The sequence below is a fragment of the Toxorhynchites rutilus genome, chromosome 1, assembly GCF_029784135.1.
Source record: "Toxorhynchites rutilus septentrionalis strain SRP chromosome 1, ASM2978413v1, whole genome shotgun sequence".
NCBI lineage: Eukaryota > Metazoa > Arthropoda > Insecta > Diptera > Culicidae > Toxorhynchites > Toxorhynchites rutilus.
Genome location: NC_073744.1, coordinates 63,971,540 through 63,994,962, shown reverse-complemented (window position 1 = coordinate 63,994,962; position 23,423 = coordinate 63,971,540). Strand labels below are relative to the sequence as shown.

The 23,423-nt window shown below is 42.7% G+C and overlaps 3 protein-coding genes across 3 annotated transcripts; 1 reads left to right on the top strand and 2 right to left on the bottom strand.

Moving 5' to 3' along the window:
- Nucleotides 1–1,529: 1,529 nt before the first annotated feature.
- Nucleotides 1,530–3,233, bottom strand: LOC129781889 (uncharacterized). Its single transcript, XM_055789400.1, has one exon. The coding sequence runs from the start codon at nucleotides 3,231–3,233 to the stop codon at nucleotides 1,530–1,532; it is 1,704 nt and encodes a 567-aa protein (XP_055645375.1).
- Nucleotides 3,234–3,344: 111 nt separating this feature from the next.
- LOC129781876 (uncharacterized) lies at nucleotides 3,345–6,848 on the bottom strand. Its single transcript, XM_055789395.1, has one exon. It carries the CDS (start codon nucleotides 6,846–6,848, stop codon nucleotides 3,345–3,347), a length of 3,504 nt encoding a protein of 1,167 aa, XP_055645370.1.
- Nucleotides 6,849–22,430: 15,582 nt separating this feature from the next.
- LOC129781870 (craniofacial development protein 2-like) lies at nucleotides 22,431–23,069 on the top strand. Its single transcript, XM_055789390.1, has one exon. It carries the CDS (start codon nucleotides 22,431–22,433, stop codon nucleotides 23,067–23,069), a length of 639 nt encoding a protein of 212 aa, XP_055645365.1.
- The last annotated feature ends 354 nt before the right edge of the window (nucleotides 23,070–23,423 follow it).

The window sequence follows — 23,423 nt, the reverse complement described above, 5'->3', positions numbered from 1 at the left end:
GACTCTAGCCAAAAGGGGGTTGACGAAATGTTGTTCCACTTCTGCTCCTTCGAGAACAACGGTTTATCGGTGGTTTAGTTAATTTTAAATGGGCCGTACAAGCAACGCAGATGCACCTCGCTCTGGAAGGCCAATAGAGGCAACGAATCTACGAATCGTAAAACGAGTGCATCGACTCGTTTTGAACGATTGTAAAGTGGAGTTACGTCAGTTAGCTGAGACTGTAGGGATTTCAAAAGAATGAATGGGATACATTTTGGACAAGAAAAAGCTAATCGCGCGATGGGTGCCGCGTTTGCTGACCGTCGACCAAAAACAACGGCGCGTTCATGATTCAACAGCCGGTTTGACGTTGTTGAAGCGTAATCGAGTGGACGTTTGTCGACGTTTGGTGATAATGGATGAAGCATGTATCCATTACCACACTCCTGAGTCCAATAGGTAGTCTGCAGAGTGGCACTGATGCTTATTTCGAAGACTTAGACGTTTCGTACTATAGAAAGGGAATCGAAATATTGGAAACTCGCTATACGAATTGTATTGCCCTCGAAAAAAACTATGCTGAGGAATAAATACAGCTTTGTACAAAAAAAGATTGTTTTCATTTAAAAATCGCGTGACTTTTCAGCCCATGTAGTTACCCCAATGAGGTACATATGAGGTGGAGCAGTAGGCAGAGTATTTTTGGATTGGTAAACAAAATATCGTGTTGTCATTATTTGCATTCAATATGGAATGTATATGGAAGAGATGAAACAATATTTAAATAACTCACAATTTGATGATGTCATGAGCCAAAATGCTCATGAAAACTTGTAACTGATTGTTTTTTAATAGATGATGTTTAGTGCAAAATAAAAACTGTTATTTTAAAAAACACTATTTAATTCTAGCAAATAGTTGTTTAATTTATAACGGAATTAATTGTTAATAAAGAGCTTAATAAAAGGAACCGTCTCGACGACGGACCGATCCCGGCGACGTGTAGAGAATGTACTGTCGGTGGATCAAAGTCCAAGCGATGTCCAGTCCAGCATCCAGTACGATCGACCTCGATCATGCTCGTAGCCTCACGTTCGTGAATTTTATCTCCCTCTCTCTATCAAGTCGGTATACCAGCGCAGCCGTTGACCACTCGCATTCGGGATGAACGCAGGCCTTCTTATGTGTGTGGGATGTCACATTCATAGACGTCGCGACGTCGATGACGAGTTGTTTCGACCGATGAGTGGCATTGTGGTCTATTTGCGTTTTATATGCAAACATCCTGCCTCCCCCAGAAATAGCCATTTCTGGACGTTGCTGCTGAAGTACGACGCTGCTTTACAGGGCTTGGTTCTGTCGCTGTTTCCCATGGGATGCTCGTAGATTCCGCCGTCGATGTCCGCCTCGGTTAGATGATTGAAGAGTACATGTAAAAAAAATTAAGACCCGGTAGATCCGGAGGAAACTGGTAACACATTGGACAGGTCCTTACCTTGGACCCAAAGATATTGGGCCTTGTAATTTCAATTTCTCTGGTAACTTTGTCAGCTTATCGTTGTTGACAGTTTCGCCGTCGTTGACGTTTTCTTCGTTGGATGAGAAGACAGGAAGAAGACACAGCTTCGCAATTGGACGAATGATGAACCCGCGAGCTGTAGCGTCACAACCCGGACAACGCCGTCCTTGCCGGGGTGCAATTCATTAATTCGGCCGGTTGGCCATCGCATCGGTGAAATATTCTCCTCTTTTATGATCACAAGTCGGTTCTTTTCGATGTGTACCGGTGGGTTGCACCACTTGGCTCTGGGTTGCAACGTAGCCAAATATTCCAGGTGCCATCGATTCCATATTTCCTGGAACATTTTCTGTGTCTGCTGCCATTGAGTCAACCGATTGTACTGAACTGAGTCGAGATTGACATCTGGAACTGCCTTTAATTCCGAACCCACAAGGAAATGCCCCGGGGTAAGTGGAGCAAGATCGGATGGGTCGTCGCTTAGAGGTGTAAGCGGACGGGAATTTAAGCAGCATTCGATCTGCGCTAGGAGAGTCTCCATGTCGTCGTACGCCAGTACTCGAGGGCCTAGTACCCGAGTGAAATGCTTCTGCGCCGATTTTATTGCCGCCTCCCACAGTCCGCCAAAATGAGAGCCTTTGGGAGGGTTAAAGTGCCAACGGATGCCGTTTTCCGTGCACTCTCGAGCTACCTGACCTTTGTGCTCTGCGCTTTGCAAAAGGTTTTTTAGCTCGCCGGCTGCGCCCACAAAATTTTTCCCGTTGTCTGTGTAGACGTCAGAGCATAGACCACGCCGGGATACAAATCGTCGGAAGGCTTGTAGAAATTTTGCGGTAGTCAAGTTTGCAACCATTTCGAGGTGTACCGCCTTCGTCGTAAAACAGACGAATACGGCAACGTATGTTTTGATGGGTGCATCGCGTCTATGCCGTGGTTGAATGTAGATTGGTCCCCAAAAGTCTATGCCAACCTTTGAGAAAGGTCGAGACGCAGTTACACGAGCAGCCGGGAGCTCGGACATAAACTGCTCGATAAGCTTCGGTCGAGCGCGTACGCAGATGACGCATTTGTGTACGATCTGCTTAGCCGCCCCTCTTCCGCCCAAGAGCCAGTAACGAATACGAATTGTGTTGATCATCAGCTGCGCGGCAGCATGCAGAAGTTTCTGGTGATATGACAATAGTAGCAGTGTTGACAGATAATGAGAGCCTGGCAGCAGGATTGGGTGCTTGAAGTCTTCATGTCGTGTCGACTGTCCCAAGCGACCGCCGATCCGGATGATTCTGTCGTTGGGTGAGAGCATTGGGTGAAACCATTTTAGTCGAGAGCTTTTCAGAACTGGCTGTCCATTTTCCAACCGTTTCCATTCGTCGGAGAAGCATTGTTGCTGTAATAATCGGATGAGCGCATGTTCGGCAGTCTTGAGTTCATCGGTCGTAAGGAAGGTAAATTTGCGAATTTTCGTTGGTATTCGCAGAAACGAAAAAAAGCGATGCCAATAGGCAGTGATTCGTATCATCTTTGAGTAGCTAGAGAATTTTGCTGTATATTCGTCGATGAACGAGAGTGTGGTAGTGGCAGTAGTGGAGATTGCAGCAGTCTTCCGTCGTTCCGCATTGCTTTGATCGGTAGGTCCGCAGTGTTGTCCGTTAACAGGCCACTGCTCTTTTTCCTGCTGCAGCCATCCTGGACCCTTCCACCAGAGTTTGTTGAAGATGAGATCTGAAGCCATGCAACCACGAGAGATGACGTCAGCTGGGTTCTCCAGTCCGGCTATATGGTTCCAAGAACAGTGCTGCGTCGCGTGCTGAATCTTAGACACCCTGTTTGCGACAAACGTTGTCTAAGTAGACGGAGTTGCTTTGAGCCAATTGATGACTGTCGTGGAGTCAGTCCAGAAAACAGTAGAAAACGTAATCTGAAGAGAAGCGGCGATTCGCTGGTACAACTCAGCAGAGAGTAGAGCGCCACACAGTTCGAGTCTAGGTGTGCTCTGTTTCTTCAGAGGAGCAATTCTGGACTTTGACGTCAGAAGTGTGATTTTGATTTGTCCACTGTTACTGACGGACCTTAAGTAGACACACGCACCGTATCCGATGTCCGAAGCATCCGAGAACAGATGCAGCTCAATCTCGACCGAGTTTGGGAGAAGAACATAACGATCGATACTCAATTCATTCAACGCAGGTAGATTTGAGTGGTAGTTGATCCATTGATCCCGTAGACTGGATGGAAGCTCTCGATCCCATTCCCAAATCGTTCCGCTCTCGTCCCGAAGCGTCCAGAGTGTTTGCATGAACGCTTTGGCCGTTACGACGACTGGACCGACGAGTCCCAATGGATCGAAGAGCTGAGCGATATACGACAGCGTTTGACGCTTCGTGAGCACGACGTTTGATGACAGAAGAAGCTCAATTTTATACTTAAAACGATCGGATGCTGGTTCCCAGTGCAAACCGAGCGTTTTGATTATTTGGTCACGATCGAGATCGATTGAGTGTTGAAGAGCGCGGTTCTCAGGCGGAATACCCTCAAGAACGGCCTCAAAATTAGATGCCCACTTTCTCAGCTGGAAGCCTCCACTGGAAAGCATGCCTTCGATTTGTTTCCGTAGCTTGATTGTCTCTGTCACGGTAGCAGCTCCCGAAAATAAATCGTCCACGTAAAAATCCCTTTCAACTACCTTCGCTGCAACTGGGAAATTTCTCGCTTCGTCGCTTGCTAACTGCTTCAAGACCCGAGTAGCCAGGTAAGGAGCCGATGCTGTCCCATACGTGACGGTTCGGAGAACGTATGTTTGAAGTGGTTCGTCCCGAGAAAATCGCCAGAATGTGCACAGGTACGCATAGTCTTCGGGGAAGTGTAGAACTTGGCGATACATTTTTTCGGCGTCCGCTATGAGAACGATTTCATGTGTGCGGGAACGCATGATGATAGAGCGCAGATCGTCCTGCACAGTCGGACCGACGAGCAGGGCATCGTTTAGTGAGATTCCCGAACTCGTTTTGCTGGACGCATCGAAAACGACGCGCAGCTTAGTTGTTCTGCTGCTCTCTCGTATAACGGGGTGATGTGGAAGGTAATACTTCGGATGAATCCCATCTCCGAAGTCGCTGAGTGGCGTCATATGACCCAGCCGTAGATACTCGGCCATGAAGTCTCGATACTTCTGAGCGATCGTAGAATTACGTGACAGTCGATTTTCCAGCAGGCGAAAGCGATGCAGAGCCGATTTCTTGTTGTCTCCCAATCGCTGCATTAGAGATTCCTTGAATGGTAGTCGAACCATGTATCGACCCGATGAATCGCGTGCGACAGTGCGCTGGAAGAACTCTTCGCAGGCAGTTTCGTCCGGGGAATGATTGGTGGCGGATGGATCTTCCTCTATGTTCCAAAATTTCTCCATATCATTGTGAAGATCGGCTATGGTTGCAACGTTGCAGCGAACAGAAGATTGGCGTTGACTTTGGGCAGTTCGGCCTGACACTACCCATCCTAAGACGGAATTGGTGAGTGAAGGAAGAAAATCTCCAAGCGAAATGCGACCTGGGATGGAGAACAGGTCAAAAAATATCTCTGCGCCCAATATAATGTCGATACTGCTCGATTTGAAGAACGCTGGATCGGCTAGATCAATGTTGGTGGGAATGTTCCAATGATCGATGTTTACATCGACCGATGGCAAATCGATAGTGAGCTTCGGCAGAATAAGCAAATCGACACAAGAGGAATAGTTGCGAGTTCGGGATTTGATGACGGCACGAAATTGGTGCTTCACATTGGTCGAAGATTTTCGGATTCCGGCTATCGGCAGATCGATTCTCGTTCGAGTAACAGCCATCGTCTGAGACAACTGTGTGGTGACGAAACAGCATTCGCTCCCCGAATCCAAAAGTGCTCGGGCGATATGTTCTCTTCCAGCGTCGTCTACTACAATCACCACAGCAGTGGCTAGAAGAACCTTGGATCTCGCGGACAGTTGTGAGTTACAGCTGCTCAAACCGGAGTGTGCAGCATTCAAAACAGGTGCTGGCGCTTGCATCGATGAGGATGGGTGTTGTTGATCTTGAAGGGTTGTACTGGTGGTGGAATGGTTCGAATTTCGGTTGTTATTTTTTGAACCTGCTACAGCGTTTGATGGTCTTCTAGCATTCGATGTATTTGTGCACAGTTGAGTGTGATGGCGAGATCTGCACTTCCAGCAGCAGTTCTCCGACGGACAATCACGTGCCATGTGGCCTTTTCGAAGACAGTTCAGGCACAGCTGGTGACGCTTGACGAGCTTCTCCTTCTCCTCTACAGGCATACGACTAAAGATGCTACACTGGTAGATGGGATGTTCTTCCGGACAGACGAGACACTTTCGACGATTCTCCTGAAATGCTCCGTGGCTACTAACACGATTATTCGTCGTTTTGCGAAATTGCGAAAGTTGTTGAATATCGCTTTGCTTGGAAGACACGTGCTGCAATACGTTGACTCTCCGCTGGATGAAATCGATGAGGTCCTTGAAAACAGCGTTGTCAAGAGTAGCAGAAAATTCCTCCCAATCACGGCGAGTTACAGGATCGAGACGACTCGTGAGGAAATGGATCAGCAATATGTCCCAATGTTCGGTGCTTTCTCCAAGTTGCTTGAGCACCCTAACATTTGCTTCGAACTTTTCAACCAACGAATGCAGTTCAGTAGAAGACTCTCGACGAAGGACCGGAAAGTCAAACAATGCCTGAACATAATTGCGCTTAAGAACCTTCTGGTCTTGGAAGTGCTCGGCCAACAAATTCCAAGCCACTGGATAATTAATGCCACTAATCGGTATCGTCTGGATTAGCTTCAGTGCTTCCCCAGCTAAAGACGACCGGAGATAATAAAATTTTTGGATACTTGAAAGCTCCGACGACGAGTGAACAAGCGATACGAACAAGTCGTGAAAGTTGAGCCAACTCTCATAGTTGCCGGCAAACACCGGTAGCTTAACGTCAGGCAGTTTAACGTTGCTCGAATTATGACTTCGCGTGTGGGGGGCGGAAGAAGGCGCATTCGTAGCAGGGATTTGGCAGTGTTGCAGAAGAAAACCCTTCACTTTATAATACTGCGTCTCAAACTCGGCTTTTTCTTTAAAATACTGGTCTATCGCTTCAGGAGCTTCATCACATGTTTCTAATTCCACTTGTATCTTGTTGAACTCCGTCCATTGCGACACGACCGCTTCCAGGCGTACGGGAACTTCTGCTCTGTCTCTTTCCTCCTGGTACGAAGAGACGAAGTTATTGATGAGAGTGAACGACGACAGGATACCACGACGTCTCGTTTTCAGGTGGCGCAGCTTCCGTTCAGCTCCAGACATGATGATGAATGGCGAATGTGATCTTCTATTGCATTTAGCAATGCCAAATAAATTTAATCAGCTTTGTTCGAATAATGACCAATGTTGGATGGCGTCGGTGACAAAATTGCAATGGCGATATCACGTTGAATATCCTATTCACAAGTATGCAGGAATGGCGTCGGTGCCATTTGCAGCGGCTTCACCGGGTGGTCGGAATTGGGTCGACGACCATCCGGTTCGAAGGACCAGATGTTTAGTGCAAAATAAAAACTGTTATTTTAAAAAACACTATTTAATTCTAGCAAATAATTGTTTAATTTATAACGGAATTAATTGTTAATAAAGAGCTTAATAAAAGGAACCGTCTCGACGACGGACCGATCCCGGCGACGTGTAGAGAATGTACTGTCGGTGGATCAAAGTCCAAGCGATGTCCAGTCCATCATCCAGTACGATCGACCTCGATCATGCTCGTAGCCTCACGTTCGTGAATTTTATCTCCCTCTCTCGATCAAGTCGGTATACCAGCGCAGCCGTTGACCACTCGCATTCGGGATGAACGCAGGCCTTCTTATGTGTGTGGGATGTCACATTCATAGACGTCGCGACGTCGATGACGAGTTGTTTCGACCGATGAGTGGCATTGTGGTCTATTTGCGTTTTATATGCAAACAGATGATATTTGTATCGTGACTTACTTCCATCCATTCAGTAGCAAAAACGTCCAGAGAACAGTCTTACTTTTATTCCTCGGAAATAGCAGAATTTTCAATGAAATGTTGCTTAATAATAAACTATTTTTCTCAAATCACATACACCGGTACTGGTGGCCTTCAAAATATCATTATATCGTCGCGAAAATAACGAAAATTTGTTTGTTTCTGTGAAGGTGAGAGAGTGAAAATGACACACAAAAATATCACTTTTATACATCTTTCCCGACATCAATCCACAAATATCCACTGCACACTGTCACATTATCTTCATATTCAGTGGGAACGCTACGAAAATATTTGTTTTTAATTGATAGAAACACTTGCCGAAAAAACTATGGATGGATTATACCTATGACATAACCGCAAGGTTGACGTAGGACTGCCGTTAGCATAGTAATCAATAGCATTTCTTCAATTAGCAATAATCCCACCTCGGATGATCCTCATTGGGTACGATATCGCCGCTGCGCAGTGCGATCTTTTGTATACTGATTAAATTATTGATTGACATAGTGAATGAATGAAACTATTTACGAATTCAGTAGCAAACAAATCTCAATTTAAGTCAATTCATACATTATGGTAGTAGTTATCGCAGCAAATAGTTATCAACATGTTGCCTAATCATCAAACGGTATGCGTAGAAGTTCAGTTAGCTGGCAACATGAAGGGATATCTTCCAATGCAGTCTTGAATAATCAAGCCTAAGCGTTGCATTTGTAAACGCTTTTGTAGACTGTGATAGCAAAAAGAAAAAAAAATTTGGGGGTATGAAAGTATTGCCGACTTGAATGTATCTGCAATGCCGATTCTCCCAACTTCTTGGGTTCGGAATCTGTATTGGGAAAACATATTCCGGTTTGCAAAAATGCAAGCGAGTACAAAAGTACTCGTAGTTTGCATCTTTCTTCAGGCTTCATGGTTTTGAAGTCTGTGTTAGGGAAACATTGCAATTTGCAAAAACGCAACGAGTACGAAAGTTCGCACTGCTTGCATCTGAATTTCTATGCCGATTTCCACAGGCTCCATGGTTTTGAAATCTGTGTTAGGGAAACATCCATCCATTCCAGCGTTCTTACCTCAATCGTTTCGCAATCGTAACTGAGTGGATTTCCGAGTGGCTCTCGCTTATATACCGATTAGTGTGATTTCAATAGCCTGTTTTGAGAGCAATTTTAGGGCTATTGAAACAAGTTCAAAAAGTAACAAGCATATAACACGTAGACATTTTATCTTTCGAATGAAGTGTTTATCACACCATTTCGTTCAGTTGTTTAGCAGCTATTAACGCTCAAAATCTCGTTCTTGGGCGTAACGCTTTCGTTTTCGAAACTTTGAACTTACACCCCAGTATAGAAATGAAAGACGTAGTCCTACGTCAAAAAGCGTTTTCACATGGATGTTGAAGGCAATTGAATGTAAACACAAATATTGACGTCACAATGTGAAAAGTAGCTATGGCAGCACATGCTATCACGCACACTACGCTCGCAAAATCTGCCATCTGCTCCACCTAATAATCCTTCTTATGGAGTATACCCTATGATCAGAAAGTTCTGGGAATTTTTAAATAAAACGAAATAGAGTTCAATTGTAGGCAAATTTATGTTATCTCCGTTAAAATATGATTCATATGAAGCAACACACATGTGCCATCTTGTTGCCAGATCGAATTTAGAGAACTCCCTTCGGGCTAGAGGAAGGCAGCCCAATGTGCCGGTGAGAGATGTGTTGGCTCGGTTAGACCTTGATTACATGTCCCAAATATATGTTTTCCTTAAATCTATCGATGTTCGTGTGTGATTATCCTTATATCCTTATACCCTCCATTTCTTCCTTTGTGAGTAATTGGTCCGCTTGCTATAAACAAGAGAATGAAATGTAAATTCACAACAGATGTACGAATAGATTTAAGAATTGAGTGTGTGTGATTATCAACATTGTAATAATTTCCTTATACCCCATCCTTTTCCTGAGAAAAATATGTCACCCTTCTAATCTCGAGTCCACCGCGAGTAATCGGTTTTCCACATTACTAACCATAGATTTAAGAAAATTGTTCATATATATAGTTTTAAAAATATATTTATGATTTCGGCTCCTTTAAACTTATGTAACTGAGCCTGTAAAAATAAACGAATTTATAAAAAAAAACACACATGTGCGAATGCTTGACCCAGTCCTTCATGCATCTCTGGTAGGCCAACGAAGGGGTGGCCTTTAGTTGCCTTGTCGCATTCTCTTTGATCTCCTTGATCGACTAAAATATCTTTCCACGCTGTTTAAAATTTTTGTCTACACTGTAATGAATTTTCTAATAACGGATTTAGTCACAATGATTAACAAATCGCTATGTGACTCTTTAGTATGCGTAATATAATCCCAATAGTTTCAGTATGCAGAACTTCAAAAGGGCGTATGTTAAAATGATACCTACGATTTATTTTAAAATCTTGGCCCGAGATACATGATGTTTAAGCGAATCAACTAATATGAAACGGAATAAACGGAAGGAAATGCAGCGTGGGCAACTGTCACGTGTTCAGCCATAGTTTAGCACTAATAATATAGAACCGAGAAAATGCGTTCTACGATTACGATTACCGGTGGCGGTGGGAATTAATAGTGGCCACACGTTAATTCAATCAACATTATTTCATGGTGTTGCCAATCCACTTCAATATGATGATCCCCCGTCTGCCTCTGGTCGCCAAACCAAACCAATTTGCTTGGCGAAATGATGCACTGTTCGCACCGTGAGGGCCCCCTATTTCCACCAAGTGGGTGAATTAATTTTATTAAAAATTTAAATTTTCGCTTAATCGCCAGCGCAGAGCAGCCGGAGGTGGAAAATGAATTATATGTTTTGGTGAGAAGAGGCAAAAATGCAACGCATGTACGCAATAGGCCGGAACGTATAATTATATACCTGTATGGCTGTAAGTCCGCTCCGAAGGGGAGAAACACTTACTGGTAATGTTTTATAATGTATTTTCTTAATATTATTGCCCTGGATAATTATCAAAATATAGCGATAGTGAAAAACTTCAAACAATCCGAATGAAATGAGCGAACGGGCAAAGCGGCTCTTCGATGAAGCCCATTCAATGGCTCAACGGTCATGCGTAAGGTAATGCTCGGAGAAATTTGGAAGAAGATAAACATCAATTACACTGCTTATGGAATTAATTTTCTACAGTTAGGAGAACTTCGTTGCAGAAAAGCGCAAACGCGTTACTGTACCTAACAACAACAGCCAAGTTTCTTTCATTTTTTGCTCCTGGTTGATATGGGGAGAATTTCAGTACGAACAATTCCATACTATTTTTTCAGATAATGCCAAACAATTATTTGAGTTCTTCCTCAATTCGAATCTAGCAAACCATCGTTCCTTGATTCGAGGAAAAGACGGTTTTAACACTCCGCACGGTTTACATATCGCAGAGAGGGTTTTCTAGCTGCCCAACCGAAATTCTGCAGAGATACCAAAGTTCCAGGAAAACTTCTAACGCTCGGCCCTTTGACCGTCAGCCGACAAATTGCATATTGTTTCCGTTCGAGACGCGTTTTTCCCGTAGTCACCGCCACAGCGCGTATTTTCGCGTCGGTGCATTGTTTTTAGGCGCGGCTGTCGTCGCGGCCGATTTTGATGGTCCACCGTTGGTCGGTACGGACGACGGTGCGGTGGCCGGCCCTCGGAGGACGCGCATTATTATTAATTTGAAGATAAACTTGGCGATACAAAGCTTCACGCGGGATTGTCGGATTGGTGCACTACACATGCTTTCTTGTTGTCGCCATCGGTATGCACTGAAGCGGCACTCCTTTGATTAGAAGTGATTGTTGTTGACCGCTTTACCACACATTTATATATATTTTTTGCTCTCTTCACTTTGCCGCTGCTATGCGCCGCTCGTTGCAATTCAACCATTTGCATATTCACGCAATCTCGGATGGTACCGTGAAATGAAAAGTGAAATCGGCAGCATTGGCAGAAGTCAGTGGGCACGCGGTTTGCTCATCGCTTGAAAGCTTGCTGATTCGACGGGCTACTGTCAGTTGAGAACCCCCAGCCGTGAACCTCGGCCGAATGGTCCCTCGACATTCCCTGCTGAATCAAGCTGCACCGATGCATTTCTCATTATAGACTTCGGCGAATTTTATCCAATAATGTGATTTGCTGCAAATGTGCGATTCGGAACCCCCGCAATTGGTGGCAGGAAACATGCTGGCGCCGCCACGTTCAAACCAGGCATACTACTTCCAAACGGAGGCCATTTATTTTGTATTATGTCAAAAATAATTGAACCAATTGATGTATTTATACTTGACAAATGCAAATAAATCTCGATTAATTTATGCATATGTCGGCGGTGATAGCTCCAAGAGCGGACTCGCGCTGCGACCGTTTCCCGCTGGTGACGAAAGATGTTACGATTGTTACATCGAACTCGGGATTGGTAAGGGTCGCTACGAAAGGGCACCCGGTGGAATACACAATTTGTGTTTCCGGCGGAAAATCATATATTTTCCTATGATGAGCTCTAATCTGGGACCTTTGATTGCAAACAGACATACGGAGGTATGGCGATGAAGTTCCATTCGATAGGCATCCAAACGACAGAATGAGCATTTCTACTACCTGAAAAGTCCTGGGAACAGATGACGCCACTAAAAAAAATAACATGATTCCTTTCGAGAGATTCATCTGTCACAAGCTCATGTGTGAAGTTTCATGATATTTCGTTTATTTGTTCACGAATTACAGTTGTTTGAGTATCACTACCTGCGCATTCGTATAGAAAATGGGAAAAGAGGAATATTGTATTTTGATCCCAATATCTTCCCCAATATCTTCTTTATTTCGTCAAACTATAGTAGACAACAATTACATACATTGCATTACAATTACAATATACTTAATGAATAACTAATAGCTATATTTATGAAAATCAATTATGATACCTCTATCATGTATTTTGTATTAATAATGAATTACGAAATGCAACGCAGCAAACATATCAGGCTGTCAAAAAAGTCCTGCGGTATTTCCGCGAGGTGTCGTTGTAAGCGCAGTACTACTATGACAAAGGCAAAAATGCATCTCAAGCTGCCAATAAAATTTGTGCAGTTTATGGACCCGATACAGTTTCTATTTCCACCGCACAACGATGGTTTCAACGTTTTCGTTCTGGTGTAGAGGTCGTCGAAGATGCACCACGTTCCGGAAGGCCTGTCGTCGAAAATTGCGACAAAATCGCTGAATTAGCCGGGAAAGACCGGCACAGTAGCAGTCGTAGCATCGGCCAAGAGCTGGGGATAAGTCATCAAACCGTTATTAACCATTTGAAGAAGCTTGGATTCACAAAGAAGCTCGATGTATAGGTGCCACACACGTTGACGCAAAAAAACATCTTTGACCGTATCGACGCATGTGAATCGCTGCTGAATCGCAACAAAATCGACCCGTTTCTGAAGCGGATGGTGACTGGCGATGAAAAGTGGGTCACTTACGACAACGTGAAGCGCAAACGGTCGTGGTCGAAGCCCGCTGAAACGGCTCAGACGGTGGCTAAGCCCTCATTAACGGCCAGGAAGGTTCTGCTGTGTGTTTGGTGGGATTGTCAAGGAATAATCTATTATGAGCTGCTTCCCTATGGCCAAACGCTCAATTCGGACCTGTACTGCCAACAACTGGACCGCTTGAAGGTAGCACTCATGAAGAAGAGGCCATCTTTGATAAACAGAGGCCGCATTGTCTTCCATCAGGACAACGCCAGGCCACACACTTCTTTGGTGACGCGCCAGAAGTTCCGGGAGCTCGGATGGGAGGTTCTTTTGCATCCGCCGTATAGTCCGGACCTTGCACCAAGTGACTACCACCTGTTTTTGTCCATGGCGAACGAGCTAGGTAGTCAGAAGTTAGCCACAAAAGAGGCCTGTGAAAATTGGCTATCCGAGTTTTTTGCCAATAAGGAAGCGAGCTTCTATAACAGGGGTATATGAAGTTGGCATCTCGTTGGGAACAAGTCATCGAACAAAACGGCGCATATTTGACTTAAAACAGATGATTGTAACTAATTTTATGAACAAATGAAAATTTAAAAAAAAATACCGCAGGACTTTTTTGACAGCCTAATATATGACAAAACTGTGATTCACGAATACAATGATCTTTCAGTCAATGACTTTTTCAATAATTTCTTCGTCATTGTCACATCAATTACATTACTATACTTATTGTACGTTCTCATCATTCTATTAAGTGGACATATAAAGCATATAAAGTTCGAAATGAAGTTGGTTTAAACAAATTCCGTGCTCGCAAGGCTCGTGTTGGTGCATAAAAATTTATATTTTCAAGTAAGTTTTCAGAACTAATCCTGTGTGAAACAAAGTCAATTAAACATGAAATTGTGGCAATTTCTCTGCGTTTCTCAAGTGTTTCATTATTTATTAACATACAACGGGCTTCATATGGGGGAAGGGGATATGTTGTCCAGCCTAGCATTCTCAGGGCAAATAATAAAAATTGTTTTTGTACTGATTCTATTCGATTGGAGTGCAGTTCTTGATAGGGTGCCCATACAACACTGCAATATTCTAAAATAGATCTAACAAAACTTATATACAATGTTTTTATTGTGTATGGATCACTGAAATTGTAACTAAATCTTTTTATGAAACCGAGCATACTATTTGCTTTATTGATCATTGTATTGTAATGTTCACCATCTCTAATTTTGACGCATCTCTCTACAGTTTCAAATCCTAGAGAACATATGAAGTCATAAGTTTCATGTTTTCGAGTATACGATATAATATTACATTTTTTCACATTAATATCTAGAAGACTTTTGACGCACCATTCGAAGAAAACATCTTCTTCTTGTTGGAAAATCACAAGATCACTACATTTGGTTACTTCCATGTACAATTTCATATCATCAAACATAGTTCTTTGATGGGAAAACTCCTGAACAATCAATGCAGTGGTTGACGAGACGCTATTTCACTTCTGTTCCTTCGAGAACAACAGCCCAACAAGCACCGCAGATGCACCCCACTCTGGATGGCCAAAAGAGGCTACGAATCCGGAAACCGTAAAACAAGTACATCGACTCGTTTGTAACGATTATAAAGTGAAGTTACGCTAAGGTCGTAAGTATTAAAAAAAAACGAGTGGGATACATTTTGCAAGACATTTTGGAGATGAAATAGCTATCCTCACGATGGGTCCCGCGTTTGCTGACCGTCGACCAAAAACAACGGCACGTTGATGATTTAACAGCCGGTTTGGCGTTGTTGAAGCGTAACCGAGTGGCCTTTTTTCGACGTTTTGTGACAATGGATGAAACATGGATCTACTAACACACTACTGACTCCAATATGCAGTCAGCGGATTGGCACTGATGCAAATTTCGAAGACTTAGAAGTTTCGTACTAAAGAAAGGGAATCGAAATGTTGGAAACTCGCTATACCAAGTGTAATACCCTCGAAGGAAACTATGTTGAAGAATAAATACAACTTTGCTCAAAAACTATTGTTTTTACCTGTTGTTTAACTTTTTTTTCCTTTATTTATTTAATTAGGCTCAAGTGGATAAAGAGCCATCATCAAGCAGTACATTTTTAAACTATTTTAATATATCATAACTACATAATCATCAGCTTTAGTCTTATTAGCTAAAACTACGGAACAATATAAAAAAATATAATTTATTCCTTCGTTGCCTCGTCGGTACTATCCTTGTCTGGCACAGTGCCTGTGGTGGGTCGTGACAACTACATCGCCAGTTGATGTAGCAACGGTATCCTGTGGTAGTAACTGCCTTCTTACTATGTTAAAAAAATATATAAAACATTGATCAGGTGGTAAGGACTCAATGTTCTTAATTGCATGATATATTGCAGTCAGTTCGGCAACATACACTGAACAAGGATCTTCAAGTTTATGGAAGCTAGTGTAATGTTCATTAAAGATACCAAAACCAGTGGATCCGTTGATTCTTGAACCATCAGTGAAAAACATTCTTGAAAAATTGATATGGTTATATTTTGAAGCGAAAATATTAGGGATTAACGGTGATCGAAGATGATCTGAGATCTCTCGAGTTTCGTCCTTCATAGAAAGATCGAAATCAACGGAAGATCTGCAAAAGTTCGGAAAGCTAACATTATTGAAGATGTCTGCTGAAGGTATTATTTCTTGAGAAAGAGAATTGAGAATTCAATACCTTCACAGTCCATATAGATAAATTATTTAAGGAAATTTGCAGCGTTCTTTGCAAATCAATAGTTTTAGTACCTGATATGGATACAACACTATCATCTGCCAGTTGCCTTAAAGTACATCCATCTGCAAGATGATCATCTATATCATTAATATGGAAATTATACAGAAGAGGACTTAAGCAAGAACCTTGAGGGAGACCTATGTAGCTAGTCCTAGAAACGGCACAATTTCCACGAAGAAAGTGCATGTGCTTTTCGGATAACAGATTAAACAGAAAGTTGTTTAAAACTGGTGAAAATCCTTGGTTGTGAAGTTTGTCGGATAAAAGTCTTATAAATACTGAATCAAACGCCCCTTTAATGTCTAAAAAAACAGTAGCCATCTGTTTTTTATTACTAAAGGTCGTCTGAATTTCGGAAGCAAGTGACGCGAGACAATCATTTGTCCCTTTGCCCTTGCGGAAACCGAACTGCATACCTAATAAAAAGTTATTCGTTTCGACCCATTCGTATAGACGTCGGAGTATCATTTTTTCCAATAACTTACGGATGCAAGATAGCATGGCTATTGGTCTGTATGAGTTATGGTGGGAAGCTGGCTTATTCGGTTTTTGAATGGCTATTACTTTCACTTGTCTTCACACGATAGGGACAATATTTTGTTCAATAAACTTATTGAATAACCTTAATAAACGTTTCTTAGCGACGTTTGGAAGGTTCTTCGAAAGATTAAATTTGATTCCATCGGAACCAGGAGCTGAATTATTGCACGAAAGAAATGCAAGTGAGAATTCAGTCATTGAAAACAATTGATTGTTATTACTATTGGAAGGCGATGTATTACGAGATATGTCTTCTGCAGGGACAAAATCTAGACTTACTTTTTTGGCAAAATCAAGAATCCAACGGTCGGAATACTCTCTGTTTTCGTTTGTATGGTTTTTGTTTCGCAAACACCTGGCTGTGTTCCATAGGGTACTCATAGATGTTTCCCTTGACAAACCATTGACATATCGTCGCCAGAAACTGCGTTTTTTCGCTCCAATAAGATTTTTGAATTTGGTCTCCAAAAGTTCATACTTCTCAAAATTTTCCATTGAGCCATTTTTGCGAAAAATTTTTGAATGCAGAGGATTTATTGAAATAAACATCCGAGGAATGTTGCTCATATGTAGGGGAAAAGGAGGGAATTTGGACCACTTAAGCAAATCGCCTAATATTTCCAAACCAATACGGTCTAAATAAAAAATATCACATTGTATACTAAGCTACACTTGTTCTCTCTCAATCAATAATGTTTAATCATTCTCTCAATCTTTGAACTACCTTATATATTATAAAATAAAAGAGATGATTTTTGGACATTAAAATTTGATGCGGGGTGATTTGGACCATCTGTGGGGTGATTTGGTCCAGTGTGTGTTTCAACGAAAAAAAAAGACGGGTGGGTAATGTCGGGGACATAACCGGAGTAACGTAGGACTATACAAAGGGGACAGCTTTTGCTAAATATATATTCTAAATATATTGTTTTATTTTCTTCTGCTACGTGAATACCTACCTATCTACCTGAAAAATGGATTAGTTTACTGTTTACTCTTCATGAACATGCTGGGGGTTCTGAAAAGAACCTTTGGTGTTGTGTTTTTGCGTTTTTTTTTCGCAAACTTTCTCAATTTTTTTTTTATTTTTGTCTTATAGTTAATTCTTGATTTTTTTCCGAAGGCTTTGTACTTATTAAATGTTCAACGCCGGGCATCTTTCGGCGTATGCACATATCGTACAATCAAAATGATGGCTGTGATAGGGGATGTATAGGTGGTCATCAGCTCATTCACTATCATATATTTCACTATTGAGCACATTACCGTACCTTAAACTGTTTCCGTGTTTCGGAGACGAATGAATTGTAAGATTTGTAGTTTCCGCAAACAAAGTAAATAAAAATGAAAAAGAACTGAGGTTTTGGAGACGAACTCTACGATCTGTCGAGAAATAAACGAGCTATAAGCGTTCTGAAAAACCAACAGTAAATACATGGACGAATGACCTTCGGATTAAAGCCCTTTAAAATAAGAACAGAGCAGCAGGAAATACATAGAGGCGAATGAACTGCAAAGTTCAAAGCCTCTTAAAAACAAAGAAAGAAGAATAAGGAAATACATAGCTCATCATGATGCTCCTTAGTTATTTTTCTATACAATGCAGATGTAACGTCATTCATTTTTCAACATCAGTTATCAACCAAAGAAAGCAGTTCTTGTTACCGAGAAAATTCGTTAAAGCCATCCTGCATACAATGTGTTGTAATTTGAAGCCATTTTTAATTCGGAAACCATGCATGGGTTTGTGAAAACTGAATGATCAATTTAAAAGACCCCAACCACCAATAAGTTCAAGAACAAGATAAACAAAATAAATCAGTTTATATTATATGTCATATTATGTCTCTTTAGAATGCATTGGTATTGTGAAAAACTTTCAATAACTCTTCTTTGAAAGGTTTAATGGCCCTGAAAAGCGCCGTGTTTTACGGTGGCTGGTTTTGCCACCAAAGCAGTCTGTATAAACGAACTTTTTCCTGCTTCCGTTTTGCGATTGCGTTTGCCACTCGCTGAAACTAGTTGTTGCCACCGAACCGAATGTGCTCTGTTCTGTTCGGTTTTGCGGGTTTTTTTTATTGTTGTGAGCAGCTTTGCAAGCCAACTCGAGCACTCCGGCGGCCGAAATTCTATAACCGCTATTAGGTATACTGGTGCTCCGGCACCAATCCATTGATGCGATGTGATGTGAAACGATGCCACACAACCAAACTGATTTACGGTTTGAAAGAGAATGATATATTTTTCAGCGGATCCGCGCCTTTTGTACTCTAGCGGTACACACTCACAGGATAGAGACAAATCAGCAGACTAAGCCAAAGGGGCGAGTCCAACGAGACGAACGAAAGAGCGTTAAAAGGCAGCGATGGCAAAAAATACATTCATTACAATTTGTTCGCTCGTTGGATTCACATGCAGGCTAAAAAGGGTCCTTTTCAGGATCACAAAATTATCTTTAATCTAAAGAGTTTATTGTTTTGTTATCACTCGATATCCCCATCTTGTTCGGCTAAACCTTCCTGTTTAGCGATTGCGTTTGCCACTCGCCACAGCTTTCACAGTTGGAAAATTTCTTCCCATCCAGCTTGTGATATGTTGTACAGTAAATTACATTTAATACGACGTGCCAAAACACCACTCAGTGTCGCATTGGAGGCGATTTTAACCTGTAATTGAACATTTGCGATGACAGTGGTACAGTGTCGACTTTCGATGTGGGGTCATAATTTGGACCTCGAACTTTATGTTTACAAAAATGTCCAACTAAATATGTCGCATTACAGGTCCGTCCAATTAGCTGAATGTCGAGCTAAATGTAAATGACTGTACTTTCAATCTAGAAGCAATTTAAAAATTAATGAATATTGAATAATCGGGAAAGTCCCCAACCATAAATAAGCTCAGAACAACTGCCAAATTCACGTACTCATCATATACTGGCAAACAAATTATGAAAAAATAAATTTGTGTTTTATTATTATTTTGGATATTATTTTAGAAAGCATTGAACCGTATTTCGTAAACTCTTTTTTGAAAGGTTTAATGGCCCTGATAAGCGCCGTGTTTTATGGAATTTTAGAAAACTTAGTACTCGTGGTTTTGAAAAAAAAACCATTTCGAACGCCCTCGATGCCGCCTTATTCTGAATTTGCCACCAAAGCAGATTGTATAAAGAACAAACTTTTTTCTTCTGCTACCAGCTGCCGTTTTGCGATTGCGTTTGCCACTCGCTGCAACTGCCTGTTGTCTTGATGTCCACCGAACCGAATGTGTTCTGTTCTGAATGCGGGTTTTCTTATCGTCGCGAGCAGCTTTACCAGCTAACTCGATCACTTCGACGGCCGAAACTATATAACGCCGGCTAGGTGGACTGGTGCACTGGTACTAACGCGCTCGGACTAGCTACCCTTGCGGGGAACTCCAGATCAACACGGTTCGAGCGGGATTTTGCCTTTCCCTTCACTTTTCCTCCTTTGCCATGTCCAGACATGGCTGCTTGGGTTGGTTTGTTGAAGTGTTTTGATGCGAACCGATGTGGTGTACGGTTTGAATGAGAATGATCGTTACGGAAGGAAGGAAGGAAGGTATTGTATTATAGAGACTTTAAACTTTTGCAGTTCATTCGTCTCTAGCCTTGAGAAAGGCCCTTTGAAAACTCTATTCTATTCTACTCCAGCGCTACCACCTCCGCCCTCTTGCCTTGAGAAAGGCACTCGATCCCTCGCCGTCCAGCCCGTCCAGCAACGATGTTGTCCAGTCGGTGTCCACACAAAGAATGATCGTTACGGCAGCCGAGCGGGGATTTTTAAGCTGACTGGCTGGCTCGAGAATTACGCATGTGTGAGACAGCGACCACTGTTTCGTTCATTTTTTTCTTTTTCCTTTCCAATGGTGCTTCATTCTATTTCGCTGCTGCTCTGGTTGCCCGTTTTGGTCGGTACGATTTGAGGAGCACAAAATGGACCAATCAAAAATGGGCACATAGTGCATTTGGTCAATGCTTGATATTTCACAATTATTCAATTATTTATCTCAAGAAAAATGAAATGTTATTCATTATGATAGATGCGTAGATATATTTCCTATCAATTGATGCCAAAACCATTGCGATCTATTGAGAAATGCTCGAGTTATAAGCGTTCCAAATCTTGCATTTTTTCCTACTTGTTCAGTGCCTAGATTTCCATTTCACCCCCTATATCTTCCGGTTAGACGTAGTCCTACGTCAAAACATACTTATGTTTATGTAAAGTATTTTGGGATAATGTTACAATCAGTAACAGTGTTCTAGGATCGATACCAGGTGTCTTGGCCAGATTCCAGACCAGAAAAATTGGATTGAGATCATCTCGAATTCTGCATGGATCTTTTCACTATTTTTCCAGCATTTTCAAACACTTTCGATTCTTGGTCAAAGAAAATCCGTTCTTGATGGCCTGCGTTGCTCTTTCAAACTCCTCCTTCTTCCAACGTTGTCTGCCCATCCAAAGAAAAACCTTAAATTTGTAGGACCAATTCACCCCACCAAAACGTGTCCATGTCACCCCACACAACATACAAAAATTAAAATGCAATTAATTTCATTTATTGTTATTAAACTTAAAGTTTCGCTGCATCAAATTGTTCCTCTTCTGTAGGTGAACAGAACTTTACTGCACAATACACGAAAAGTTTGTTTAATCAGCGGGAAAAACCTTAAAACCACGATCGGAAAACTCACATTTTTTGACAATCAAAGTGCTTGTTGTGCTCATGCTACCATTTCCTTCCATCTGTCGAATTTTACCAAAGTTTTTTTACGTTAGTTACATGCGGTTCAACAATAAAAGAAGATGACATAATAAAAAAAACCAAGTTGAGCCGTACTTTTTGAGATAATGGGGTGGTCCAAATTACCCCGTATGTCCAACTCACCCCGTGTTACCCTATCCGGAAAAAATATTCAAACACTTCCTCCTAACAACTTGGATTTTGCACTAAGGAGCAAGTCTCGTTTACTGTGAAGTCCGGTAGAAAACAAGTTTTTGTCTAATTCGTCCATACGGGATTGCGGCAGCAATAAATCGAAGCAGAGTTGGACGGATCGTATTCGGAATAGGTCCGCTCTGATTGTATCTGTATCAAAATCAAATGGTCATGTCAGAATCTGCACTGATTATTCCACAGGATTCAATTCGGCGCTAGCACCATACGAGCATCCGTTGTCAAATTGGCAAGATTGGCCAACAAGTCGGTTTGCAACAAACTATACCTTTCATATGCCTATCTTTAAACTGACGCTGAACTAGCCTCTCGGAAAATGTTAGCCATCGCTACGTACAATATTTTTTTCGAGTGAAGTGACAACTTTAGGCGAATCATATGTCACTTATTTTTGGATCCAAGGAAGGAATTCCGGTCCATACAGCAAACCGATTACAACGATAGGCTTTTTTTGCTGCGAGGCGTCCAAATGGCCTTTTTCAAGGCTGAGAATTTCGATTGAGTTTTCCAAATTTGCCTTTAGCCAGACTAGAGACGGGTGTACTCGAAAAGTTTGAAGCTCCTATAATTTGAGACAAACAGCAACAATGCTGGGGCTATAAATGGTGAGTTGACAACTGGGAAGGAACGTTAACTAGAGCTCTGGTCCTGCCTCACGCCTCCGCGAGTCATACTACCAGCCGAAACATGGAGACAGCTGGTGGCGTAGCCTGGACAATGTTGTCAATCCGACAATAGCAGAGTGAGGGGGTGTGACGCGAACACTGGCGTGGAAAAACCATAGCAAGGCGGTAGAGGAAATGCTTCGCCAACCCCGAGAGTCTGTTTTCTCCAGGTTAGGGGCGGCTCAAAACGGCGTCTGTTCTCCAGGTTAGGAGCGGCTGAATCACAGTCCTCGTGTCAGTGTGGGACTCTAAACAGTACTGGTCAACGGTCCTCCGGCGAGATAGGGGGTTGGTCGCAGGCCTTGCAAGCCGCCACCGTAAAAAGAGCAAGCAGTGAATAATGAACAAAGAAACTCGAACCGGAACAATCGGCATGGACCCACGTGGCGAAAACGGACTATGGATTGGAAACTCGGGACGTGGAACTGTCGATCTCTCAACTTCCAAGGAAGCACTCGAGTGCTCTCCGACTTATTGAAGAGCCGCAAGTTCGACGTCGTAGCGCTGCAGGAGGTGTGCTGGAAGGTCTCAACGGTACGTATGTTTAGGGATGGTCACACCATCTACCAGAGTTGCGGCAACACACACGAGCTGGGCACAGCTTTCATAGTGATGGGCGAGATGCGAAAGCGGGTGATTGGGTGGTGGCCAATTAGTCCTCGAATGTGGAGGTTGAGAATCAAGGGCCGATTCTTCAACATTAGCATCATCAACGTACACAGCCCACACCTCGGAAGTACCGATGATGATAAGGAAGAATTTTACGCGCAGTTAGAGCGTGAATACGATCACTGCCCAAAACATGATATTAGGATCGTCATCGGGAATTTCAACGCCCAAGTTGGTCAGGAGGAATACAAACCGGTAATTGGAGGGTTCAGCGCACACCAGCTGACCAACGAAATGGGCCTAAGACTCATCGGCTTTGCCGCCTCCAAGGACATGGTCATTCGTAGTACCTTCTTCCAGCATAAACTCCTACACAAGTACACCTGGAGGTCACCTAAAAGACAGAAACACGAATCGACCACGTTTTGATTGACTGCCGGCACTTCTCAGATATCATCGACGTCAAATCATATCGGAGCGCTAACGTTGAATCGGATTACTACCTGGTGATGATGACGATGCGCCCAAAACTTGCTGTTGTCAACAACATTCGGTACTGACGCCCGCCACGGTTGAATCTCGCGCGGCTGAAGCAGTCTGATGTCGCCGGTGCATTCGCTGCTGGAAGAGGACGAGCTGAATGAAGCCACTCTCGAGGACTGTTGGAACACCATTAAAACAGCCATCAACAGCGTAGCAGAGAACATACTCGGGCACGTGGGACGTATTCAGCGGAACGAGTGGTTTGACGATGAATGTAGGAGGGTGATTGATGAGGAGAAT